Here is a 22,811-nt window from a genome sequence, read left to right as displayed (position 1 = left end):
TTTATTTTCCAGGCATCTAGTGGCATTTTAGAGCACAATCAAGTAACTATGTTACCTTCAGTACTTATGAAAATGCTGTATATTTCAGATATAACTTAAAAGAAATTCAATTTGACTTTATTAACATCTTGAAGTTGGGCCTCCGCCTCTTTAAAAACCTCTGCTTTTTATGAGACTCTGCTTTTGAACAACGCTTTTACCAGCTTTTTACTGAGCAGTAGCTTACATAATGAGCTTAGCAGATATGCAGTTCCACCGGGTGTTTGCTAATTGCTGCTGGCTAGCCTAGAGGAGCTGATGGGGCAGGAGTTCGGTCACTTGGAAACTGTCCTCACCGTCTTGAAAAGAGCAGGAGCTGTGCCTTGATTCTCCCTCAGGGCGATTTGCACAGCTGAATGGTTGCCACGGGAAATTGAAGGATTTCCCAAACATGCATGAACGAATCGTGGCAACACTTCAGGTGTGTTTTTGATGAGGAAATAACATCATAACATGATGCAATGCTTAAAAAAAGCTAACTTTACATTACACTGCCCCTTTAACAAGCGCTAAATCGTATTTATATGACTGGTACAAGCAAGTAACATAGGCCAGCCACAATTAAAAAATCCGAAGTAAAGCAGAATTTAGTGTTATGATTGGGTAAATATTGTCGTACACGTATAGCTGTTTTCGGGGCTGCAGTCTACTGGCTTGTTAGGTGAAGACTGCGCCTGTATTTAGCATCAAACCTTTGGCTGCACTCAGCAAAACAGTTCTCGGCAGATTTTTCTCCCTCAGGGAGGAAACGGGCATTGTTGGAAAGTTTCGAGAGACTTTTGCTGTTGCTTTGCCATAATTAGGAGACGGCGGATGTTATGTGGGGTGACAGTGGGCGCTGTGCTGAGCAGAAGTGAAGCTTCTTCTGTTGCAGGTGTCTCAGAGGAACGAAGGGCGTCAGGGGCTGGCAGTCTGCTGCTAACTGACAGCCATCACTTCGTATCAGGAAGCTGATCGCTCCGTCCTCCTGAGTGCCGTGTCAATTCAATAGCAGCAGCAGTCTGGGCAGGTAGAAAGGAGGACAGCCTCATTTCGGTTCTGCAGCAGTCTGAAGATTAGCTTCAGATTGCTGCAGGCATTGACTCGATTCAGCCGGCTCCCACTTTGGCTGGCTCTGGGCCCGACAAACAGCAGGGAGGTGGATGAGAGGAAGATTTCATCCATATCAAAACTGTGTGTTCGGATGTTTTCAAAGCACACAGGAGTACAAACGATGAAATAGTAGTACCACAGGATATTGTGTGAGCATTCTTCACAGCGGTGTCTAAAAAAAGCAGCCTGAAATCTGTGGCGGAAAAACCAGCTGTGATGAAAACACATTGGGTTTTTTTGTTTGTTTTTATCAAATCTACAGCTCAACATATAAAACTGTGATCACTAGATGCTTCAGAATTGAAGAATAATTAAAGGAAAATATTTATAGAATGGTTTTTAATTGCTTCTTTTAAGTGGTTGCAAAAAACAAAACAAAAAAACGGCAACGGTAAATAAACTTAAGTGTAGGATTTATTTAACGGGAGAAATCAAGCACTTTTAGGTTCTTCACGTTGTCATATGAGAGGTGAAAACGTCTCTGAGACGTGAAACTCACACCAGTGACTCCTGCGCGAACCCGGCTCCATTAAAGCCGACCACTGGTCCAGGATAACGGGTTCCACTAACTTTAAATGGGAAGTTCCTTTGAAGCTCATTGTGCCACCGGAGTAAGAAGAGTTCAAGCCTCTTTGGCACACACCCTGAAACCCCCTCTTTCTGTTTGAGCAAAAAGTACTGTTTCATTTTCATCCTATAAAGTGATATTTTGTTGAAATGTTCATGGATGAATATCTTATTGGCCAGAGTGCGTCTGGGGACAGCAATTTCTAAGTTGTGCAATGGATTCTCAACTGGGTTTTGCTCTGGACTTTGACAGCATCACTCAAAGTTAGTTTTTTGTTGTTGGAGTGAGTTCCTTAATGATACTTTGGATGGCACATTGTACAGAAACTGCTTGGCTGAATATTGAATTTTGTGGCTGGAGACCAAAGGTTAAACCAACCATTGACGTATAAAAGGCAACTTAAGTTTTATCTGCTGAGCAAGCAAGTGCAAATGATTCAGTTCATTGTTAGACATTAGAGTGAAGTGGATAAACCGTGTCGTAATGTTTAGTGCTGTCTCCTAGACTTTATATATGAAAACTTTACATCAGCTTCCCTTCCACAGACCAAGACATCAGGCTTAATAGATGATTTTAAATGATGAATGTGAGCCTCCATATTTGTGTGTCTTACAGACAACATGTTAAAAAGGTCTAAATCCATTTCATGAAGAAATATTGAAGGTGTGCTAGAACACAGAAAGTGCACAAGACAAAAACTAAAGCTCAGTGGAAACTGGGATTCAGCAGTCAGTTTCCAGTGTTGTTGTAGCAGTGTAATTGGGACCGTCAAAATTAATGGGATCATGGGCAGAGAAGAAGTACAGTACAGTTTTGATCCACCATGCAAACCCATCTAAAAAGAGATTAATGTGTGAATGCTTTCTTTTTTTTTTAAAGATTTGACAATGATGCCGCACAGAGCGAAAATGCAGTGAAGTGTTCCTTCAGAAAAACCCAGTAGGAAACAAAGAAGGGAACCAACATCAGCTAATATCTAAGAAAACAATTTAGAGACGTTGGAAGAAAACAAACCAAAGGTAGAAATATTTTATTTAGGCTAAAAGGTTCCGGGATCATTTCTATTAAAGGTGTGCGATACTCCATATGTTGGCGTCAATCTGATACCAAGTAAATAAATACAAGGCCATTATCGCTGATAATCGAGACAGTAACCGATACAGTGACAGTGACCGATGCCGAGACAGTAACAGAAGTAACAGATACCAATACCATATTTTGAATTTAAGTTTGACAGTATGTCAAACTTCTGATATTTCTTTGTTTTTGTTTGTTTTTCTTTTGAATTATTTTGTTCAAATCTAGGACAAGTTTTGGACAAAGTTTATAGGCGTCAACAAAATACTTCAATAATATATTAACATGAAAAACAACAAACATTTCAAAGAGCTAAAAATGATCATCAAAACAAAATCTTCTATAATCTATAGAAGACGCTGTTGGAGGCAGCTCCTCTATTATACAGAGAGAACACACACATTTATTACTCTTACATCACGCTCCACTAAAGCAGCTTTAGTTCACTTGTTGAAAGTCTTGTCTTGACATCCGTATGCACATTTCTGCTCTAGGATGCCGCTCATTTGTACATGCGTTAACAACCTGGTGTTGATTTTTTGACATAATGCAGCAAATTAAACTAAGGTTAATCAAAATTCGTTTCCCAATTTGAGTGAGCCATTTTGATTTCACATTCATCTATGTCGGTGTTTGCAGTTAATTGATCAGGAATCCCACTGACATCGACCCGGCCTCATGACAGGACGACGATAAGCTTCGTCTTAGCACTCAGTGCGGAAATTTTACAGTTCCCTCAGTGATTTCCCTCCTGAGACACAAAATCTATGCAGCTATTTGACTTGCAATTGATGTAACAAACGTGCAATTAAAAATAGAGGTAGATCAACAATATCTTGACCAATCTGACAGTTAGCTGACGAAAGCCGCAACGATCACTGGGAAAAACAGTTTCACATAATTACATAAATATACAGTCAACAAATGTAGAAATTAACCAACCAGCGTCACATTACTTTGTTATATCCTAGAAATACAGGTTTGCATTTTTCATAAATGTCACATGAAGGGACCAAAAATCTTTTTGTTTGACCAAAGTTAGGATCAGTTTTGTCAATTCCAAGAAAAGAAATTGATCAAACCGGGAAATTTCTCTAAAATCTATACATATTAAGGGTAAAAAGACGACTCTTTTTTTTTTTTTTGTAGTAAATGATGGCCAATATGATGACGTCTATACAAGTTAGAGGCTGCAGAAACATTTCATAAACATAAGGAACGTGCATTGTTTCCATACAAATCATAGCCTCACCTTATGACACTTTTTATTTCATTTTTATGTGAAAAAACAACATATTTAAATATAGATAAAAGCTTAAAAACAATTTGAAAATTGACCAGTTTTTTATATACTTTAAATACCTTCCAATAACAAAAATAATTTTTCACTTTTGCTAGATTGTTTCAAGTAATGTAATTCACATAGCGTTAAAATCAAAGCTCTTGCAGCCTTTACACAGACGAGGTCAGGTGAGGGGGTGTGATGGTCTCCCTGTTCGAATGGCCTCCACTAAGTGCAGTGACAAATTTGTGCTTCTCTGTGTCTTGTTTTGACAGCCAGAGACTGAGCTGAGCCCATCCGTCCCCTGCCACTGACCCCTCTAATCACATCAGGAGCTCTCTGATGCTAATCATCTCTCCCAGGAGACCCTGCACATGGCAGCTCACTGGAGTTTATATGCTAGGCTGGAGTTATGCTACAAGGCAGCCAAAACGAATTACAGGGTCAGAAGAGCATAGCTTCATATCTGAGGTGGAGCATGTATTCCATCAGTTTGTCTACTTATTTGAAGCTCAAAGCTTGTATAGCGTTTTAAGGTTAATCTTCCAGCAGGATAGTAAACACTGAACATCCGTGTGGTTGAATGGCCCAGTCAAATTCCAGACCAAAATCCAATCGGGAATCTGTGGAAGTACTTGAAAGTTGCGGTTCAGAGGAGCTCTCCATTCGGTGTGACTCAGCTTGGGCTACTTGGCAGGAATCAATCATAATGGTCGGGTCGGGGCGGAGCAGGGAGGCAGTGGGGGCTGAATGCAAATGCATGTCACACTTTTCATTGTTATATTTGTGAGAAATTTCAAAAACTGCAGCATGTGTCATTTAGATTGATGTCCTACTCTGTTTGTTGTAGTTTGTTGGTGTGACGTGATGAAATGTAACATAGTATAAGGGATTTCTCTGCATTTTAATCCAAAATTACATGTTTTTCCCCTCAACAAACATCAAAGGTTGCCAAATGCTTTTCTAACCCTCACTCACTCCGTATCGCTCTGATTCCTACTAATTAATTGTGGATATGTTGATTCAAGATGTTCTATTTTGTTACCCTGACTCCCAACGTTGCCTAAAGTGCTTTTGCTCAGAGGCGTTTGCTGTTCTAAACCCCATCAGTGGGATTCTGCACCAATTCCCCACACCGCTTCCGGCTTCCATCCGGAGCCCGTTTCAACCACGATTAGATCTCATTCCAACATGTTTTTTCAGTAGAGTCAGGTAAATGAAGAAATGACGAGCTGCTCCTGAATTAACCACATCAGAAAAAGCTGTTTGTGTGCAATGAGAAATGCATAAAAAAAGAAAGAAAAAGGTTTGATATGCAGCAGACATGGCGTGTTTAGATTCAAACATCCCCAAAGGTCACAGTGCACATCTGTGGTTTTGAGTCCCTGCTCAAATTCGTATGCACCATGCATCTAACTACTACAAAAAAATGGAGCTGTGGAGAAAAGTAACAGAAAAAAACCAAAAAAATAAAACCAAACAGTTGAGGCTGTTTGTTTCCTGGCAGCCAACAGCAATCTAACATGCTTGGAATAAAGACCGGTGACCTTGTGGGAGCTAAACAAATCCTGCAGGTGCCAAAAGGCTGACAACGAAACACACGTTTCCAGCAGAGAGGCCGATTATTTTAGAGAGAAGAAAGGTGGAATGGAAAGTGGGAGATAGGAGGCACAGGGAGAGAGTGGGGTGGGGTGGGGGATTTACTTGGTGGGAGCGCTCACATGTTGCATCCAGAAGAAACGGCTTCTGTAGCTTCGCCGCACAAGTCTCCGTTAAGGTCAGAAGGTCAGAGCCCTTTTACTGCCACCCTGTAATCACGGCCGAGGGGCATTCACCGCTGAATGAGGCTCAATTGTCAGAGTCATTGTTCACAACACCGAGTGACCTATGAGAGAGGGGTGACCAGGAAAGTGACACCATGTAAAATAGACAGTAAAACAGGCGAGAAAAGGGAAATATGGGTCCAAAATGATTTCAAATGTGACGCTACTGTTGCAGCAAGCAGCAGTGACATTTGACTTTAGATCTGCATTGAGGATGACATTCCTAAATCTGCTGTGTGGTCACAGAGTTTAATTGTAGAGAGCATCCATTGCTATCTCTGACTGTCATCTGTATTCTCATTATGTTTTAGAGTAAACTGTGTTTCCAGGTCCATCAGGACAGCACTTACTGTGCAGATGGTCGTACATACGTTCTTTGTTTAAAGAAGCCTGCCGTAGGGTTTCTTCCTGTAAACACTGTTCATATGCGCAAATACAGAGGAGCTCTGATGGAGCCGGTCCAACGGCTCAGAGAAGGGACATTATGCGTCATTGCGAAACTTCTGACTTACTGATGCATTTTACATTTACTGCACGGTATTTTTGAGGGACGAAGCCACTTGCGTGATTTAAAAAGATGAACTACTGTGGTCTCATTCCGCGTTCACGAAAGCTTTTAATAATAAATGTTTCTCACGGAATGCTACAAATACAAAGTGTTGCAGTTCAGGGTAAATCAAACCGTAAACCACTAAGGTTGAGTACACAGGAGAGCAGGAAGTGATGAGGACTTCAGTGACGATTTGAAAGATTTATCCAGGGTTTTGGAGGAAGAAGCTAGATGGAGGGAGCAGGTTCTGCTGAAGGACGGCAACCATGTTTTTTTCAGCCATATTGTTCTGGAAGCAACAATAACTTCAATGTTTCTTGGGAGGAAGAGTTTGACAGTGAAGGGTTGGAGCCGGACATCTGTCACCTCCAAATCACTGAATGGATGGCAACTTTTATTTTAGCTGGTGTTTCTCTTTAATATGTGACCAGAAATCTTCTCAGCCTTTAAGTAACAGTGTAAAAAAAAATTGGTAAAAGAAAGGTGAGAAGTGCCCCCTGAAATTCATGCTTACAATAGATGCAGCACAGTGGAAACAAAATGAAAATGCACAACGTAAAGTTGTGTTAATCTACTTATTAAATTCTAAATAGAGGAGGTAGTTCACCCTGTTGATGAAGGAAAGAAAGAAAGAAGATAATTAAGCCGTAACAGTTGGAGTGCACTGCATGCACACGCAGTTCCTTCCTGCCTTGTTTCCATCAATCACACATCCCAGAAGATTTGCATTTGACTCGCCCTGTTGTTACCACAAGTGACAAAATGGAGCTGGAAGTTGTTAAACAAAAGCAAAAAAACAGGACAAGTTACACTGACAAGCCAGCAGAGAGCAAATGAGACGTCAGGAAGTATTTTAAACTGTTTAAAATATGTCGCGTTTACTTTGGGTTGGGTCTCGAGTTCGACTCTAAACCCCTGGAATCCATCACAGAATGTAATGTTGGACAAACTTTAGCTTTTGTTCAGCCCAAAACACCATGTTGAATGTTGGACCTTCTAAGTCCTCTGGACCCGGGTCCACCTCTTGCGGTTTGTAGATTTCCTGTCACCTTTCCGTTTAACATTATACAGACCGCAGGGAAAACATCTCCTTTATGTTCACTTGATAAAAAATAATTTTAATGATTGATTTTTCTATCGATTAGTCTGATGGTTAATCAATTAAACGAATAAAAAAATTGGCACATTCTACACATTTTTTGTTTAACCACTTAAGTTTACAATTCTGCTTTATATTTATGAAATTTTAAAAGTATATAAAAATGCAGATAGACAAATAATTAAATCCCTTTTGTGAATAATAAAATAAACATTTCATTGCGTAAAATGCAATAGCAACACTCCTTTAGTGTCCACTTGATCATTTCCAGCAAAGGATGTGTATTTACACATAAACAAGGTTTTCATATTAAATGCTAAATGTACCGTAGATATTTTTTTTTGGTACAGTTTTGCCTTAATTACTGCTCGGAGTGTGTTGTTCTTTCAGCAAATGGCCTTTTTCAGAGACTGTTACCTCCAGCGGACGATTAATCATTTACTAAATTAGTTGACGATTATTTCAATAATCGATTAATCACGATTAATCCGATTAATTGTTTAAGCCTTAATAGGAGCATTCCTCTAAAGGTTTTGTAACAAATCTTTTACATTCAGTGCTGTGATAGACACGCATCCTTTATTTCAGATAACAAGTTTCTGTCTTTAGCTGCATAACATAACGTCCCGTAATCGTTGCTAACGAATTGCTTAGATGATTATTTCCCCCATTTAAAAAGAAAAACAAAACACCATGGTACAAGTATAGGCAATTTCCTCTCTCATGTTATTTTAACTTGATGCAACATTAGCTCTCTAATGTGTCTAGGATTTTATTTTATTTTTTTGCAGTGCGTGACCACAGCGACTGTTATCATTATTAATGGAGTTTTAAGTGTGTGATCCATCCGCTGTGTGCATCAGATCAGTCAGCGCCGCGTGGGCCGCCAGCCACCGTGTAATTGAAAGATCACGATGCTTGAATGGAAATTACAGCCGGTCTTCAGCGGTTGAAGACCGGCACCTGGCACACACACTGCGTCTGGCTGTTACGTACAGGATTTTGTTTCTGTCGCCGGATGCGCGGCGTCGCTCGCCGCAGAGAGGGGGGAAACTAAAGGCTGAGCACAGCCGTCGTCTTTTTATCCAACGAGGCCATCTTTTATTTAGAACAGCAATCAGCGCCTCATCCTCAAACAGACTACTGAATGCTGAATTGTAATATTATCTTTTTGTGATATGAAATAGCTTATTGTTAAACTTGGCGATTGAGACAAAAAAAGGTCATGTTTCGTAAAGGATGATTAGATGCTGTGATTGTCTCACGCAGCAGAAGATATTATAATAGCTGAAGAGCATCACTGCAGCAGCTGGAGATAACCTTCAGCCCCCGTAGAGGACTTTAACTCAGTTAACTGTGTGGCTCCGCGGCTTTTCTGCTCATATTTTTCTTTTTTTTTCAACTTGAAAGGAAACAGATTTTCGGTTTCTCCTCCTGTGTCCTGTGAACAAAGACAGATGAATGTGGGACGCAATAATGAGGCCGCTCGAGTTAAACGGCACGCTTTGACACAACCGGCGTCTAGCCCACATCTGTTGTTGCGCTGAAGTGGCCTCGAATTTTCTGATGATATCTTCATTTCATTGTAGCTCATTACAGCGGAATCTGCCTTCAACGGTCGGATGGGCACATATGGTGGGATTTGTTGCTTACAGCTTATTCAGAGGGCCAGGCAGTGATGTCCGGCATGAAATTAATTATTTGTGCCCCTCCTCTCCCCTTTCTGAGATATCGATCCAGAACCGACTTGAGTTTTTACTGACCTCAGGACATCAGATATTGGTTACTTCTGTACACGCACACACACACATATACAATGCTTTTTTACAGGGTAGAGGTAGTATGGTCACGCTAAATACAAATACCACAGCTTCACAATACCGTGGTACTTGTCCAGGGGAGCATCTACATACTTTCTGAGGTGTAAGCGAACATGTCATCGCCGCCCCCGGCCCCAATGACATAAACTTGTACAATTCCTATTTAATTAACGTATCAATAATAATAAATGCATACATATGTGAATATATTGCTGCCTACAGGGAAATTAAAACGAATGAAACAAAAAACGGGGCAATATTTCATCATTTAACATATTAGTGAGCCAAAGAGCCACTTCTGTGTCTAGAACAGCCTGTGGGCTGCAGGTGTGAGGTTTTTTGTTAGCATGTTTTCTATCATTCTTATAGCTTGATAGGATACCAGCTCATTCCATCTCCACATCCATCATGTGTAAATTACAAGCTACTGTAGCATAATGATAAAATGATAAATAATGATGTAATGAGATAGATAGATAGATTTATAGATATATATCTCTATCTAAATCTCTCTCTCTTTCTCTATAAATATATATAAATCTATATATAGATATCTATATATCTACATATCGATGTAGATCGATCGATCGTGTAGGTGATTGATCGATATATCTTGCCTAGAAAGATGAATACTTTTCTAAATTTTTCCCAATTCATATATGTTTAGACTTCTGAAAAGCTCTTTTTGTTCAATGCTGTTTACATTTTCTTTCTCTAAATCTCCCTTTAATTAATAAATGTGGTTGTCTCATTTTCTGTTTTGAATTAGAAATTAAAATCTCACAGTGGATGAACATGAGTTCTGATGTTGTTGAACGTAGAGGAAGCCGGAGCACACGGAGTGAACCCACACCTACACGGGGAGGCATTTCCCACCATGCAGTCCTGTCTTTTTAATACTATAATACCCAATTAATAACGACAGTAGCTCTTTTTCTAATTAACGCCAATCACCCAACCCACATGTGGCTCCACCCTCCTTTCAAATCTAATATACTTGAGTCATAAGCTGATCTCTACGCTGGATGGACTTTGCATCTGTCTTTGGACCAGCGCAGAGGTGGTGGAGTTAAAGCTTTTTTAATTTGCCTCCACAGTGGAATCTTTTTCGTGGGGCTCTCTTCTGGTTCAGAGACGATGTTCTCCTCTGCTGACTCTTCAGCTGTTTGAGGTTCTGGTTCCTGAGGTGTTGCTTGGTTTACACCTTCCTTTAATGTAACCTTCATCTGTGGAGGGCATGTTTTCAGTTCTTCTGTTAGGCCTCTCTCCCCTTCTGTGGAAACTACAGGAACTGTTACTTCTTCTGAAACGGTGCAAAGGTTTTTCTCTATTTGCTCAGAAACTATTGGGGGGGATCTCTGGTATGATCTCTGAATTAGATTTTGGTGTGTTTGCGTTTGGGACTGAGTTTTTATCTGTCTCTATTGGCTTTACGATGGTTTCTAGTTCAGCTTTCTCTGCTGCCTTTCTCTTGATCTTATGTTTAGATTTCTTTGATGGTTTTCTCTCATCTTGCTGGTCCCAATTCTGTTGTATATCAGGGACCATTTTGTCTTCTGTCGCCTGCTGTGGTTCACCAATCACTGATTCATTTTTATGGGTAGAAACAGGGTAGAAACCTGTTGCTGCTCATGGTTTCCTCCAGAAACTTTATCATCGTTGAAGTTTTGCAATTCAGACACAACTTTCTCTGCTGCCTTTCTCCTGTTCTTACGTTTAGATTTCTTTGATAGTTTTCTCTCATCTTGGTGGTCCCTATTTAGTTGTGGTGTGGAGATTGTTTCTTCTTCAGTGACTTGCTATGCTTGAGCAATCTCTGTCTCTTTTGTATGACTCTCGTTTTTGATGGTGGCTGCCTGATCCCCAACACTTTCTGGTACTGAAAATTCTGGTTCACTGTTTTTTCCAGGAATGTTTTCTTTATTGAGGGTCTCCAGATCAGACACAACTTTCTCTGCTGCCTTTCTCTTGTTCTTACGTTTAGAGTTCTTTGATGGCTTTTTCTCATCTTCCTGGTCCCCACTTTGTTGTGGTGTGGAGACCGTTTCTTCTTTAATCGCCTGCTGTTGTTTACCGATGACTGTTTCATTTGCGTGATTCTCATTTTGGATGGTAGTTGTCTGATCCCCAACTATTTCTGGTACTGACATGTCTTGCTGTTCGTCTTTTGGTCCAGAAACCTTTTTATTACTGAGGGTTTCCAAGTCAGATGCAGCTTTCATCGTTGACTGTCTCCTGTTCTCACCTGTGGATCTCTTGAATACCTCGGTCTGCTGATCCTGGGTTGAAATTGTCTGATTAACCGGTTTGAATTGGCATCTGGATTCCACTGCATCCATCTCAGTTTGCGTTGATGTTGTTTGACAGACTGGTTTCAAGTGATGTCTGGTTGCCAGCACATCCATCTCAGTTTGTGTTGCTATTGTTTGATAAACTGGTTTTAATTGTACATCCATCTCTGTTTGTACCGAAGCAGATTGGTAGACAGGTTTCTGCTGTGAGGTGTCCTGTGAATCTGTTTGAATTGCAACAGAAACCATTGACTTCTTTCTGACAGTACTTTCCTCATCAGATCTTTCTGCTCTTTAAATTTAGCGTTAAGTTTATTATTTACATCCAACATGTCTTCAAGTTGTTTCATTAAGTATGTCTGAACTTCGATATGTTCCAATTCAGACTCCTTACATTTGGCTTGACACGTACACTTTGCTTGACTTTTCTTTTCAGTGGATCTGTTCAAAGCCTGAGTCGGTCAGTGACTCCATGCTATCTCAACCAGTCAACAGTAGACTCGTGTTCCCTCATGTCTCGTGTACAAACGTCTTACAGTCCTGTCCACGAGTGATGTTAAAATGGTTAGAACCTAAGATTTTTTTTACACTAGAGACACATTCACCAAGCCACACACGCACACGCACACACGCACGCACGCACGCACGCACGCACGCACGCACGCACGCACGCACACAGTCATACACTGATCATAAGCAGCTGACATTACAAAGAGAAGGATCTGACAAAGGCGACAGACAGACAAAAATGCAAGGGACACTGATTACTGGTATGTAAAATTGGCGTTTCATTACGGAAAACTGCTAGGGACATCAACAGAGAGAACCCACCATAAGTGTCCAGAATTGCAAACCTTTAGGAATAAACTGTAAATTAACGTATAAGTTGGCTAGCACAGTTCAAAGTCCTGGAAATCAGGGCTGTAGGAACAGAGTTAAAAATGGTTTTGACATCCTAACTTTTTAAAACCTCTTGATAACTGGCTCGTTCCTTTAAGAGGGCATTCAGTAGGACTTTGGTTTCAAAGTTCCCAGAAAAATCCACCACCTTTTTGAGCCCAGTTTTTGTGAAAACAAAACAAAACAAAACAAACAAAAAAACAAGACAATTTTATAACATCGCTGAACAAACTGTCCTGAAGAGTCCAGTCCAGTCCCACTCTGCTGCATTCAGAGGATCTCATTTTCAATGGAAGTCGTTAAACATTCCCTCTAAAGACACAAAACTCCATTAGCAGACAGAGACGTTCTCATCAAACATAAATCTGTTCACTTTTGTCACAGATTCTCTACTGCGTTTCAGTCTACCTGAATGCCATCTTAAAATCCCCACCCGATAAACGAGAGCTCTTTTGCCTGCTCTCTTTTGCCTCAGACAAGTGTATGTGCATGACTGACTGCTGTCGCGGAATATTAAGTGCTGATTTACTGTATTATAGATTCAGAGATGATGCCTCCTGCTGTCCCGCCACCTGTTTCGTCAGCCGACAGCAGCGTCGCTACGCGCGCATCCACGGATCGTTTAGCAGGGCGCAGCACTTGAAAACACAAACACATCCCCATTAACCAGTCAAAGACCAACGCCAGCAGCCCGAAAGCACACAACCGGCAGATTCTACATCACAAGCCGCTCACGCTCTAAATGGATGAAGAGACTGTCACCCCGAAGCTCTGGCCATCCTCCTCTCTTGACTCCTCCGTGTTTGACAGTGATGAAGCACATCTCCTGGTTGTTTTCATGCCTCTTTTGTGAAAAATGAAGCTATCAGTTGAAGAAGAAGAGGAAGAATAGAAGCGCTGGGTGTCATCTGAGACTCCAATGCAGAAAACCTCCACCTCTCTTCCTACCTGTACCTGCACCGACCTTAAAAGAACGATCCATCTTGATCAGAGCAGGAGCCACACTGCGCCGGCACCAGATGCCGTTCTATACATGGAAGAGACGACTTCATCACTTCATGAGCAAACGAGCCAGAAAGGGATCGGTGGAAGAAAAAAAAAAAATTCATATTCAAAACAGCCATTCATCCTGTCACGCCAAAATAAACACACAGTCATCTGTCACTTGTTTATTTCCTACAGGTTCAATGTCGGTGAGCTGTTTCTCACCCTCCACTCCCGTACTTCTTTCCCCCTCTTCTTGCTGCCATTTGTCTTGCACCATGTTTCATTATGCTCCAGCAGATCTTTGCTTCCTGACCTGTCGTCCTGCGCTCCAGGGTTGTTGACTCATGCGGCGCGAGTTGATGCCCCCGTTCTTTCTGGACACGCATTTCTTGGTATCATTTCGAAGCTGACATGTGCAAAATTTGCAGAGTACACTGCTCAGTTCAAGCAGAAGCTCTGTAGTCTGTCCAAAGACATTTGAATGAAATCCCAACCTCTTCACCCGTACGGTCTCCAAAACATTTGTCGGTTGCTGTTTCCCTGCGGACAAACTTTAAATGTATGAAATATTGCTTAATAGGTTATTTAGTCAAACTGATATTTCTCATAAACATCAGATCCTCAGCACAACCTGAGCCTTCTAAAACTCCACCGGTCTCATGTCTCTGCTTTTCTCGTTGTCTCCACAGATTTAAGCAATCATGTATGACGCGACAAGGGTGCCGTCACCTAAGGATGGTGTAAACGCAGTGGCCCAACCTGTGGTCCCTGGAACTGAACCTGGAACAGCGGCAGGTTCGGGAGGGCCAGCAGCCACGGCGGTGCTGCAGGCCAAAACCGAGGAGGGCCAGGCGGGAACAGAGGAGGACGAGGAGCTGAAACTGGAGCCTGTCCTGGTGAAGAAGCCACACAGAGAGATTTTGGACCACGAGCGGAAGAGGAGGGTGGAGCTGAAATGTATGGAGCTCCAAGAAATGATGGAGGAGCAGGGGTGAGTAGATGAGTCCCTTTAGAAGTTGCCAACACTGTTAACAGTGAAGATTTCTGTCAATGTTATGCAGAACTGGTGCTGTAGGAGGTTTTCAAAACAAGCCAAAAAAAATAAGGTGAAGCAGCTGTAGTGACATAATTCTCTCATCTGAAATGCACTCACTAATTTATTTGTGTTAAAAATTGCCATCCAAAGACAGTACTGTGGGATTTAGTTTAGATTGCCAACCAGCAGCCTTCAGGTTCTTAGTCATTTCCCGTAACTAAATAGTTTTTATGATCCTAGCTGCAATGCAAATTTACATAATTGTTTAGCGCAGGATTTATGAACATCAGGCAATAATCTATAAATGCATGGCAATGCTCATAAACCATGTTGCAAATGGTGTTCATAAATTGAGATGAAAACGGGAGACTGCTGCTTTTTTGCAATGTATAACGGAGCATTTTTAATGACTATATATGTTTTTTGAGTATGTTAATAACAAAAGGAGGCCATTATGGGCAAAATGTACCAGAAGATAATTCCTGTTTTGTTTATCAATGACCAAATAACCTGTTCTTGTAAACAGATAAAAACCACTACATTACAAGCTACACAGATTTTTTTTTATTTTTAAGAAACTTTTGAAATGTATTTTCACAATTACAGTGTGCTCCAGTGAAAACCATGAACAGACAGAGAACAGCTCCCATTAATATGAGCAACGTAATCACCAAAGAAACAAATGAAACGTTTACAAGTTTGACACGACACTACCAGTGTCACTTTAGTTGGTCCTGAACAAAAACTAGTCCTAGATCCAATTCAACCAAAGTAGAATGAATAAATTCATGCTCAGAGTTCAGACTTCTGCTCTTATTTATCATATTTTTGAGAGAGAGAGATAAAAAAAAGAAAGGACCTGAGAGGGTGGCAGATAAAAAAAAATCATTCAGTAGTCTCTAAAAAAAAGTTTTGCTCATGCACGACTGAGTCTATCACTCTCCAGAGATGCACATGCCACGGGAGAAATGCACCAAGCAGGAATATTGTTGTAGCAGTTCTGAAATCTCCTCATTTAAGTCTTTCAGCTGATGATGTGAGCCGAAACCTTCAGGATTTCTCCCTCCTCCAGCACAAATGTTCTTAGGCACAAATGGTTTTTAAAGGAGCTCCAGGGAGGATTTACTGCATTTGTGATTCATTTGATTTAACTTTTCTGCAGACTTTTTTTTTTTTTTATCAATACAGAGAAACTGGCTAGAAAAGCCAGAATCACTCCAAATAATTAGCTTTTATCTGCTAGTCATCGATTATTCATGACGTGAAATTATGATCAATTTGTTGCTGTTATTTCAGTTACAAAAAAAGAGAAGAATCCATTTTGAGATTAATTTATTCAAAAACAGTAGGGAGATTTATTTTTTTTTTTAGATTAGGTAAACATTCTTGGGGGAAGGACTTGGGGCTGTTTGCGCTGTCCTGGGTTTAATCAAGACGATGGGTCCCCTGGGTGTGTGCCCAGTTTGCCCCAATTCAGTTCAGGCTGACCACCTGCTAAACCACCAACATGAGCTTAGCTGGCCTTAATATCTGTTTATAATCCAAGTCTTAGCGTTATGTTTTATTTTTCTTTCCCCACACAACTTACTAAAGCAATAAAGTAATTTGTGAAATGCTCCAACAGCAGAGTGGACTAAAGTATAAAAGGTTTTAGACAGCTTAGTTAAAGCAAAACAGCAGGAGAAATGTTACGAAGGGTGGATCGATAAAGGTCACGTATGCAGGAACTCAACTGGATGCTTATTTTCTTATGAAGAATAAACCGTTTCTTCAGCACCGCAGCCGCTCTGTTCACGTTGCGTATCGCTCCCTGCAGTGTCGGTGTGTTTCGCAGGGAGGCTTGGATTCTAAGTGACATTTGTGTTTTCAGAGAATTAGTTGTTTTCTCTTTCCTCCGCATTTCTGTTATTACGAGAGTGTAAGGCAATGAAAGCCTTAGCAGAGAGCCTGACACTGACAGGTCTATTTCTTTACAGCTGCTGAATTCACGAGGAGCAGCGAAAATATTAAATCCAGAACCTGTTACCTGCCAAAGCTCATTTTCATCTTTACAGAGGAAGGAAAGTTAAAAAAAAGGCAAATTACTGCAGTAGAGTGAGGTAAACACAAGGGACAGTGTGTTTGTAAGGAAATGGTGCATTGCATCTATTTTGTTCTTATCATGTGTTTATTTATAGGCACCTACTATGAAAATGTTATCACAAGTTCTTTTTTTTTCCTTTTCATTTTTTAAAAATCTTTTTACACATTCTACACATGGCTGGCAATAAAACTACTATTTCTTGTGGGAGTCTGCCTGAAACTTAAGTGTAACAGTTATTTTTACTGGCATTGTAAATTTGCTTCTGGGACCTATGCTGGCAGAGACGGTGCTGCTTCCTGTTTGGCCAGAGGACCACGGTTAACGTAGCTGGCAGTTTTTATAATCAGCAGCAGTCACAGAGTGTCTCCTGATAACCCTGCCTCCTCTTCTACTTCTTCAGAAAGTCACATTGTGTCACATACCAGCTTCAAACTTTAACATCTTGTGTTAGAAATGTAGGTGATCGATACGAGTTGCCACATCAGATCTTGATACAGATTTTCATTTGGATTTAGATCTGGAGTTTCACAGTTATTCCAGCTTTTTAGCTAAATTTAAAAGGTGACTTCTTCCACAAAGGCCAAAGATTTTTTGGAGGAAGCAGCTAATTAATGTGCTGTTGCCTAATTTCCCCAGATGAGCTGTGGATCTTGGCGGTTGCGTTAATATTCACCCCCTTTAGCATCACTGACCTAACTCAACAGAGGTCCAGCCAATTAGTGCAAGCAGTCTCACAATGAGTGGACTGGAGATCACCTGAGTGCAGTGAGTGTGTCTTAGTACAAAGACGGCTGAGTCTGAAAAAAGAAAAAAAATCTCCAAGAAAATTAGAGAAAATGTTGCTGGAAAGTACAAGTCAGGGGATGGATGCAAAAAAAATCTCTAAGGTACCAAACATCACTGGAGTTCAGTTAAATTCAACATCAAGAAATGAAGGAACATGACCCGTGTGTACATCTGCCTGCATCAGTTTGTTCTCACAACCTGAGTAAGTGGAGGTAAAATGAACGCAATGAAATATAAAAAAATCCTGTAAGAAGATTTGTTTCCGTCTGCAAGAGAACTACGGCTTCAGAGAACATTTATTTTCCTTCACGACAATAACCCAAGCCGTTTTGTTGATCTTGACTGATTTGCAAAAACAATGAAGGGGTAAAACATCTAAGAGGGTGAAAATGTTTTATGGGCATTGAACATCAGGGAATCTTGCAAAGCTAAGTGTTCATGACATTTTAGTCTCCAACATGGTCCTAGAAAGAGAAAAACATGCTGGAATGTCTTACAATAAAAATAAAAAAAAAACATGCCTTTTTGCTCTGCGTTTGACCTTTTTAATATGTAGGATGATGCTGCATTGTCAACCCTTGAGAATCACATTACCATCCACATTTTCAAACCTTAATCGCCGATGTTGCCGTTGGAGACGGTCGGTGAGGAGCGATGGCCGACCGGGGCCCTGTTATTATCTGGGCATCCAACACCAACTAAGAAAGAACCACGGAAATGTCTGAGACTGCAGTCAGCGGTAATCCACCACTTCAGCACTTCTCCCTGATGGATTTACTCACACACGCACACACACACGCCCACACACGCACACACACACACACACAGTGCCACCTAAATAACCACAGCTCGGAGTTGAACTACATGCTGACAGAGTCCATAATTAATGACGAGCCCTGTGATCCTGTCTTAGTAGAAAAAGGTTGCTTTCCCACAGATGCCTCGTGACATTTTCTTTCCATCACATTTGTCACATTTGTCAAATGTAGAATACTGCCTAATCCTACTATATATTAAGAGAGAATTAATTAATAATTGAATAAATGTCAAGCTAATTAGTCATTTTTAGAGGGTACACACAGATATGGGGAGCGACAGAAGGGTGGTGGTGGATTCGATTTAGTTTTTGTCCATTGATGTCACTTGTCCTCCTTCTCCTTGAGCATGAATGCTCTTGTCAGGCAACAGGGCCTCATTAAGGATGCCAGAGAAGGTGGGGGGGCGATGCCTGGGGGGGGGGGGGGGGGACTTGCACTTTCCCCATCTGTCAAGGTCCACTCCTTTCCGGCTCCTGGGTTCAGAGCGATGTAAAAGAGCCATGCTGTCTGGTGAAACATTGCAGTGGCAGAGAGCAGCTTGGCTAATGATGACAGAATACAAGCCGACCAGACACCCTGGCTGACCAGCTCCGCAGCCTCACACAGAAAGGACTCCAACTACTCAGCAGAGTGTTCGAGCTCTGGACGGACTCGGCTCGTCTTGTTAGGCTGCAGTGGAAAGGGGGACGCTCATTTGCCAGCTTGGCTCGGCAAGGATACCCCTGCCTCTCCAGTTTTTAATGTGCCTCTTTAAATAAAAGTGTGTGTGTAGGATTAAGGGATAGAGAGGAGGATGAAACATGGGGATAGAGAGGGAGAACAGTGCCAGGCATTAGGCATAATAAAAATGGAGGTTGTGTTGTGTATTCAGTTGTTGAGGGGTTGAGACAGAGGACTCGGCCTCCTTCTCACCCCAGGTTTTTCTTTTGATGATGGAGGTCCTGGTGAAGGTCTGGGTTTGGAGACAAGTTGGACGCCTGCCACATTCTTTAAGACAGACTCCTCTTCCCTTTACAGCCCCTCCCTCGCGGACCCCCGATCTGCCTCTCTCTTGTGAGACGACCAGGATAAATGGTCTGTCATGAGTGATGGCCTCACCACAGGAGCCAATTAAACTGGCTCTGCGATTAAAGGAGTCTGTTCATTTAGCTATCTAAAGCCTGGCAGCATCCCTCATTCATTTCTGCACCGAGTGCTTCGTGGCTGCCGGCGATACTGCCATTAATGCAGATTAAATATGACTGAAGGTTGCATACATTAGGCCATTTATAAAAGACGTCTGGAACGATACGATCTGTGCAAGGAAGAACATAACCCCGGGGACACGCCGTCGTGTTCGTCTCCAGGACACGACAGCATGCCGACTACAAGGCGGTAAACAAAGCGTGGCGTTTTGTGTTGAAGACATGGCCCACTAACTCAGCAGCTCCCCCTCGTGTGCAGGACCAGATTATTTAAAGGGTGTTTTTTATCTGCTGATTGAGACTTAATGAATGTTCATGGTTTGAGCTCCTGCAGTGTGCCAACCGTTTCTTTCCCCGGCTCTTTGATGAGCTCTCTTCTGTGCTCCAACTAAACGGCAGGCTGCATCGTCCCGCTGGAAGGTGAAATCAAGTGTTAAGTCCTTTGTAGTAACTCTGACCAGCTTCCTTGCCCCTACTTAAAAACACAGCCACAACGTCATAGTACCACCACCATGTGTGCGTTAAGGGACATCTATGTCTTATTAGGTTTGCGGTAGTGCCATATTATTTGCATTTTCGACTGATGGATTGAACAGAGTTATGGACTATTGGTGTATTCCCTAAACAAGACACCTCATAGCTGTATTGGTACATTATGATACACAAGAGTATAAAAAGAGACAGTCTATCCATACAGGGATAGCTGAATATTGCTTTAGAGACATGTGAGAAGACGCTTTTGAACTGCAACGACTGACAAGTGAGAAGCCCAGATCTTATTAAGAAGGCTGCTTTCAGAGTCTTTGATGCCAGAGCAAATAGCTGTCTCTGCCCTAATGGAGGTTTTCTTCCATACTAAAGCCTGCTTCAGAAACTGATGAGCCAGTTTTCTCAAAGACTGAAGGCTTTGCTGGAGTTCTTCTCAAAAAGAAAGACCCGTTTTGTCACCACAAAGTGCCCTGGACAGTAAAAAAAAAAAGAAAAAAAAGGGGGGGCAATGCTAGACAAAACAGTTGTCGGTTCTTTTGTTAAAGGAGGTCTTAGGAAAGATGAACAGTCGGGATCTGTAGGCTGTGCAGCCCAAGCTATTGATCAGCTTGCACTGTTGGCAAGGTGAAGGTGGCAGCTTTCTAAAGGGAGAGAAAGATTAGCTTCTTCTTTGCTACCTTCTCTGTCAGATCTGCCCAGGGTCTGTTATCTTACTAGAAAATCTATGAGAGCATCAATTGAAAATCCTCCCCACTTGAGAGTTAAACCGTTTTACTGTAGCGCTCGGCAGGTCGTTTTAATTCTATCCATGAAATAGAAATACGGGGGTGGTCGGATTCAGCTTCCCGTATTCCCAGAGCTTTTCAGCCCCGCTAACTACAACTGATGCTTTCAGAATCTCATAGGTGCACAGCTATGTCTGGGGACAGCTTGCAGAGAATAGCTTATCAGACTTCAATCGCAGACAGGCACTGGCGGTTTGAATGAGCGCAAGCTTTGCCCCCGCGCTCCTCGAATCGATGCCTATTATCATAAGAACGGTCTGGAGGCCTCAACTATTCATTTTTCTGGATTGGGAGTTAATAGGGGAAATCTGTGGGCGCTCCAAGATGTCTAATTACACTAATCAACTTCTTTAATCGTGGTAATTCTTCATGGCTACAGAGGCACAGAAGACCTCTCTCAGATCAACGTCCTTCCAGATCCCCGGAGACTTGAATCACTTATTTGGCCTCTGTAAAATTACTAAATTCCTTTGCGGTACTTACACGATTTTAAAAATACACAGGTGACACGAGCAGTTGGATATTTTACTGATTTACCGTATGTGATTTCGTTGATTGCTCATTTTCAGAGCAGAACAGATGGCACATTTGGGGGGAAGCGGATACCTTTATTGCTAAAAGAAGTGCTAATTAAACATGCACTGGAGAGATGTGGTGATCCAGGGAGCATATCCTAATAGCATCTGACAAACATCCATATGCGGCCATTTACTCAAGTTAATTTAGAGCTCAATGTGTATTTTTGTCCAACTTTAATTAAAATGCTCCCAAGATACTTGGCTCAGGATCCTGCCGGCCTATACAGGAGAAAGTAGATGTTTGAAAACATCGTGTAGACAGACATGCATTTAAACTATTTGATATGGGTCGAACTCTTTAAGTATCGTTCCACAGGTTTCTCACACCAGTTCAGACAGAAACGGTGAATCTGACTCATGTTTGTAGGCCGTCTTGATCATACACACCTTTTCAGCTTTGCCCATTAATTGCACTAGATCAGGCCTTTAGGATGGGCACCCACTAAAAAAATATTTGACTTTGTTGACCTTAAGCCACTTTGTGATCGATGTTAATGTATGCTCTGCATGGGAGAACCACTTGCTCCCAAACTTCAACTTCCATGATGCTGCAACCACAAACATTTTGCATCGAACCATGTTTGTCTCAAACCCGTTTCCTTCCTGAAGAGTATGATGGCAGGTCATTTTCATAATAGTTATGTTCATATCCAAGGATGAACCAGGATATGAGCAGGGCATTCCGACTGATTTCTGAATGATGTTTCACAACACAGCATGATGTGCCTCAAATTTACCTGCCTCAAATCCATGAAATCACCTTTTCAGCTTTCACAGATTGTTTCAAAGCAGTGATGTAAGAGAAAGTTGAGTCACTTTTCAGAAATAAATTCTCTCATTATTCAAGTTCTTGGCAAATGCAAAAAAATGGGTGCCTCTTCCCAGGTGGGTAGAGTTTAAGAGTAGCACTGCTTTAACATATTTTGCTCAAGTAAAAGTAAAAATTATCCATCCAAGAAATGACTCAAGTACGAGTGAAAGAGTATTTGGTAAAAACACTACTTAAGTACTGAGTAACTGATCAAAACATCAATCATTTAATATTTCAAAATTACTTCATCAAAATTTAAAGTAATGTGGAAATGTAGGTGTTTTTTTATAATAATTCATAAAAATGCTTACAAAATATTTTTTCTAACTCAGTGTTTTTCAATATAAAATATGTTAAACTTAACAAAAACTACAGATGTGTATCTCTGTCTGGTGAATCTTTGGTTAAAACAAGCTCGTTCTCCATCCAGTGAAGTTAGTCTCAGTGGGTAGACTATCCAGAAATTTTATTCAAGTAAAAGGAAAAAATACAGCATAGTAAAAATACTCCTTTTTCCCCAAAACAGTTACTCAAGTAAATGTAACTAGTTACTACCCAACTCTGCCCCTTCCTGAGTTAGGACAGGAAAGGTTGAGTCTAATTAAATGTCCGACAGTCAGAGAAATTTGTATTTCTCTTTTTATACAGCAAATATATCTAAATGGTTTCAGCTGTTGGCTCCTCCGTTTAAATCCGGTAGCATTTATACCATG

General features: G+C 41.3%; 1 protein-coding gene across 3 annotated transcripts in view; it reads left to right on the top strand.

The window, feature by feature from the left end:
- srrm3 (serine/arginine repetitive matrix 3) overlaps positions 1-22,811 on the top strand; it is a 97,260-nt gene that overhangs the window by 40,774 nt on the left and 33,675 nt on the right. For all 3 annotated transcript variants that reach the window (XR_535402.3, XM_008428135.3, XM_008428133.3), the window contains exon 2: positions 14,218-14,519. Coding sequence is in view for 2 of the 3 variants with exons in the window: in XM_008428135.3 (XP_008426357.1) it covers positions 14,230-14,519 (290 nt within the window). In the remaining variant the exon portion in view is untranslated. The remainder of the gene's footprint in view (positions 1-14,217; positions 14,520-22,811) is intronic.

The sequence above is a fragment of the Poecilia reticulata genome, chromosome 14, assembly GCF_904066995.2.
Source record: "Poecilia reticulata chromosome 14, P_reticulata-male-v2, whole genome shotgun sequence".
Taxonomy (NCBI): domain Eukaryota; kingdom Metazoa; phylum Chordata; class Actinopteri; order Cyprinodontiformes; family Poeciliidae; genus Poecilia; species Poecilia reticulata.
Note: the sequence above shows the minus strand (reverse complement) of the source record. Positions and strands in the feature narration are given on the sequence as shown.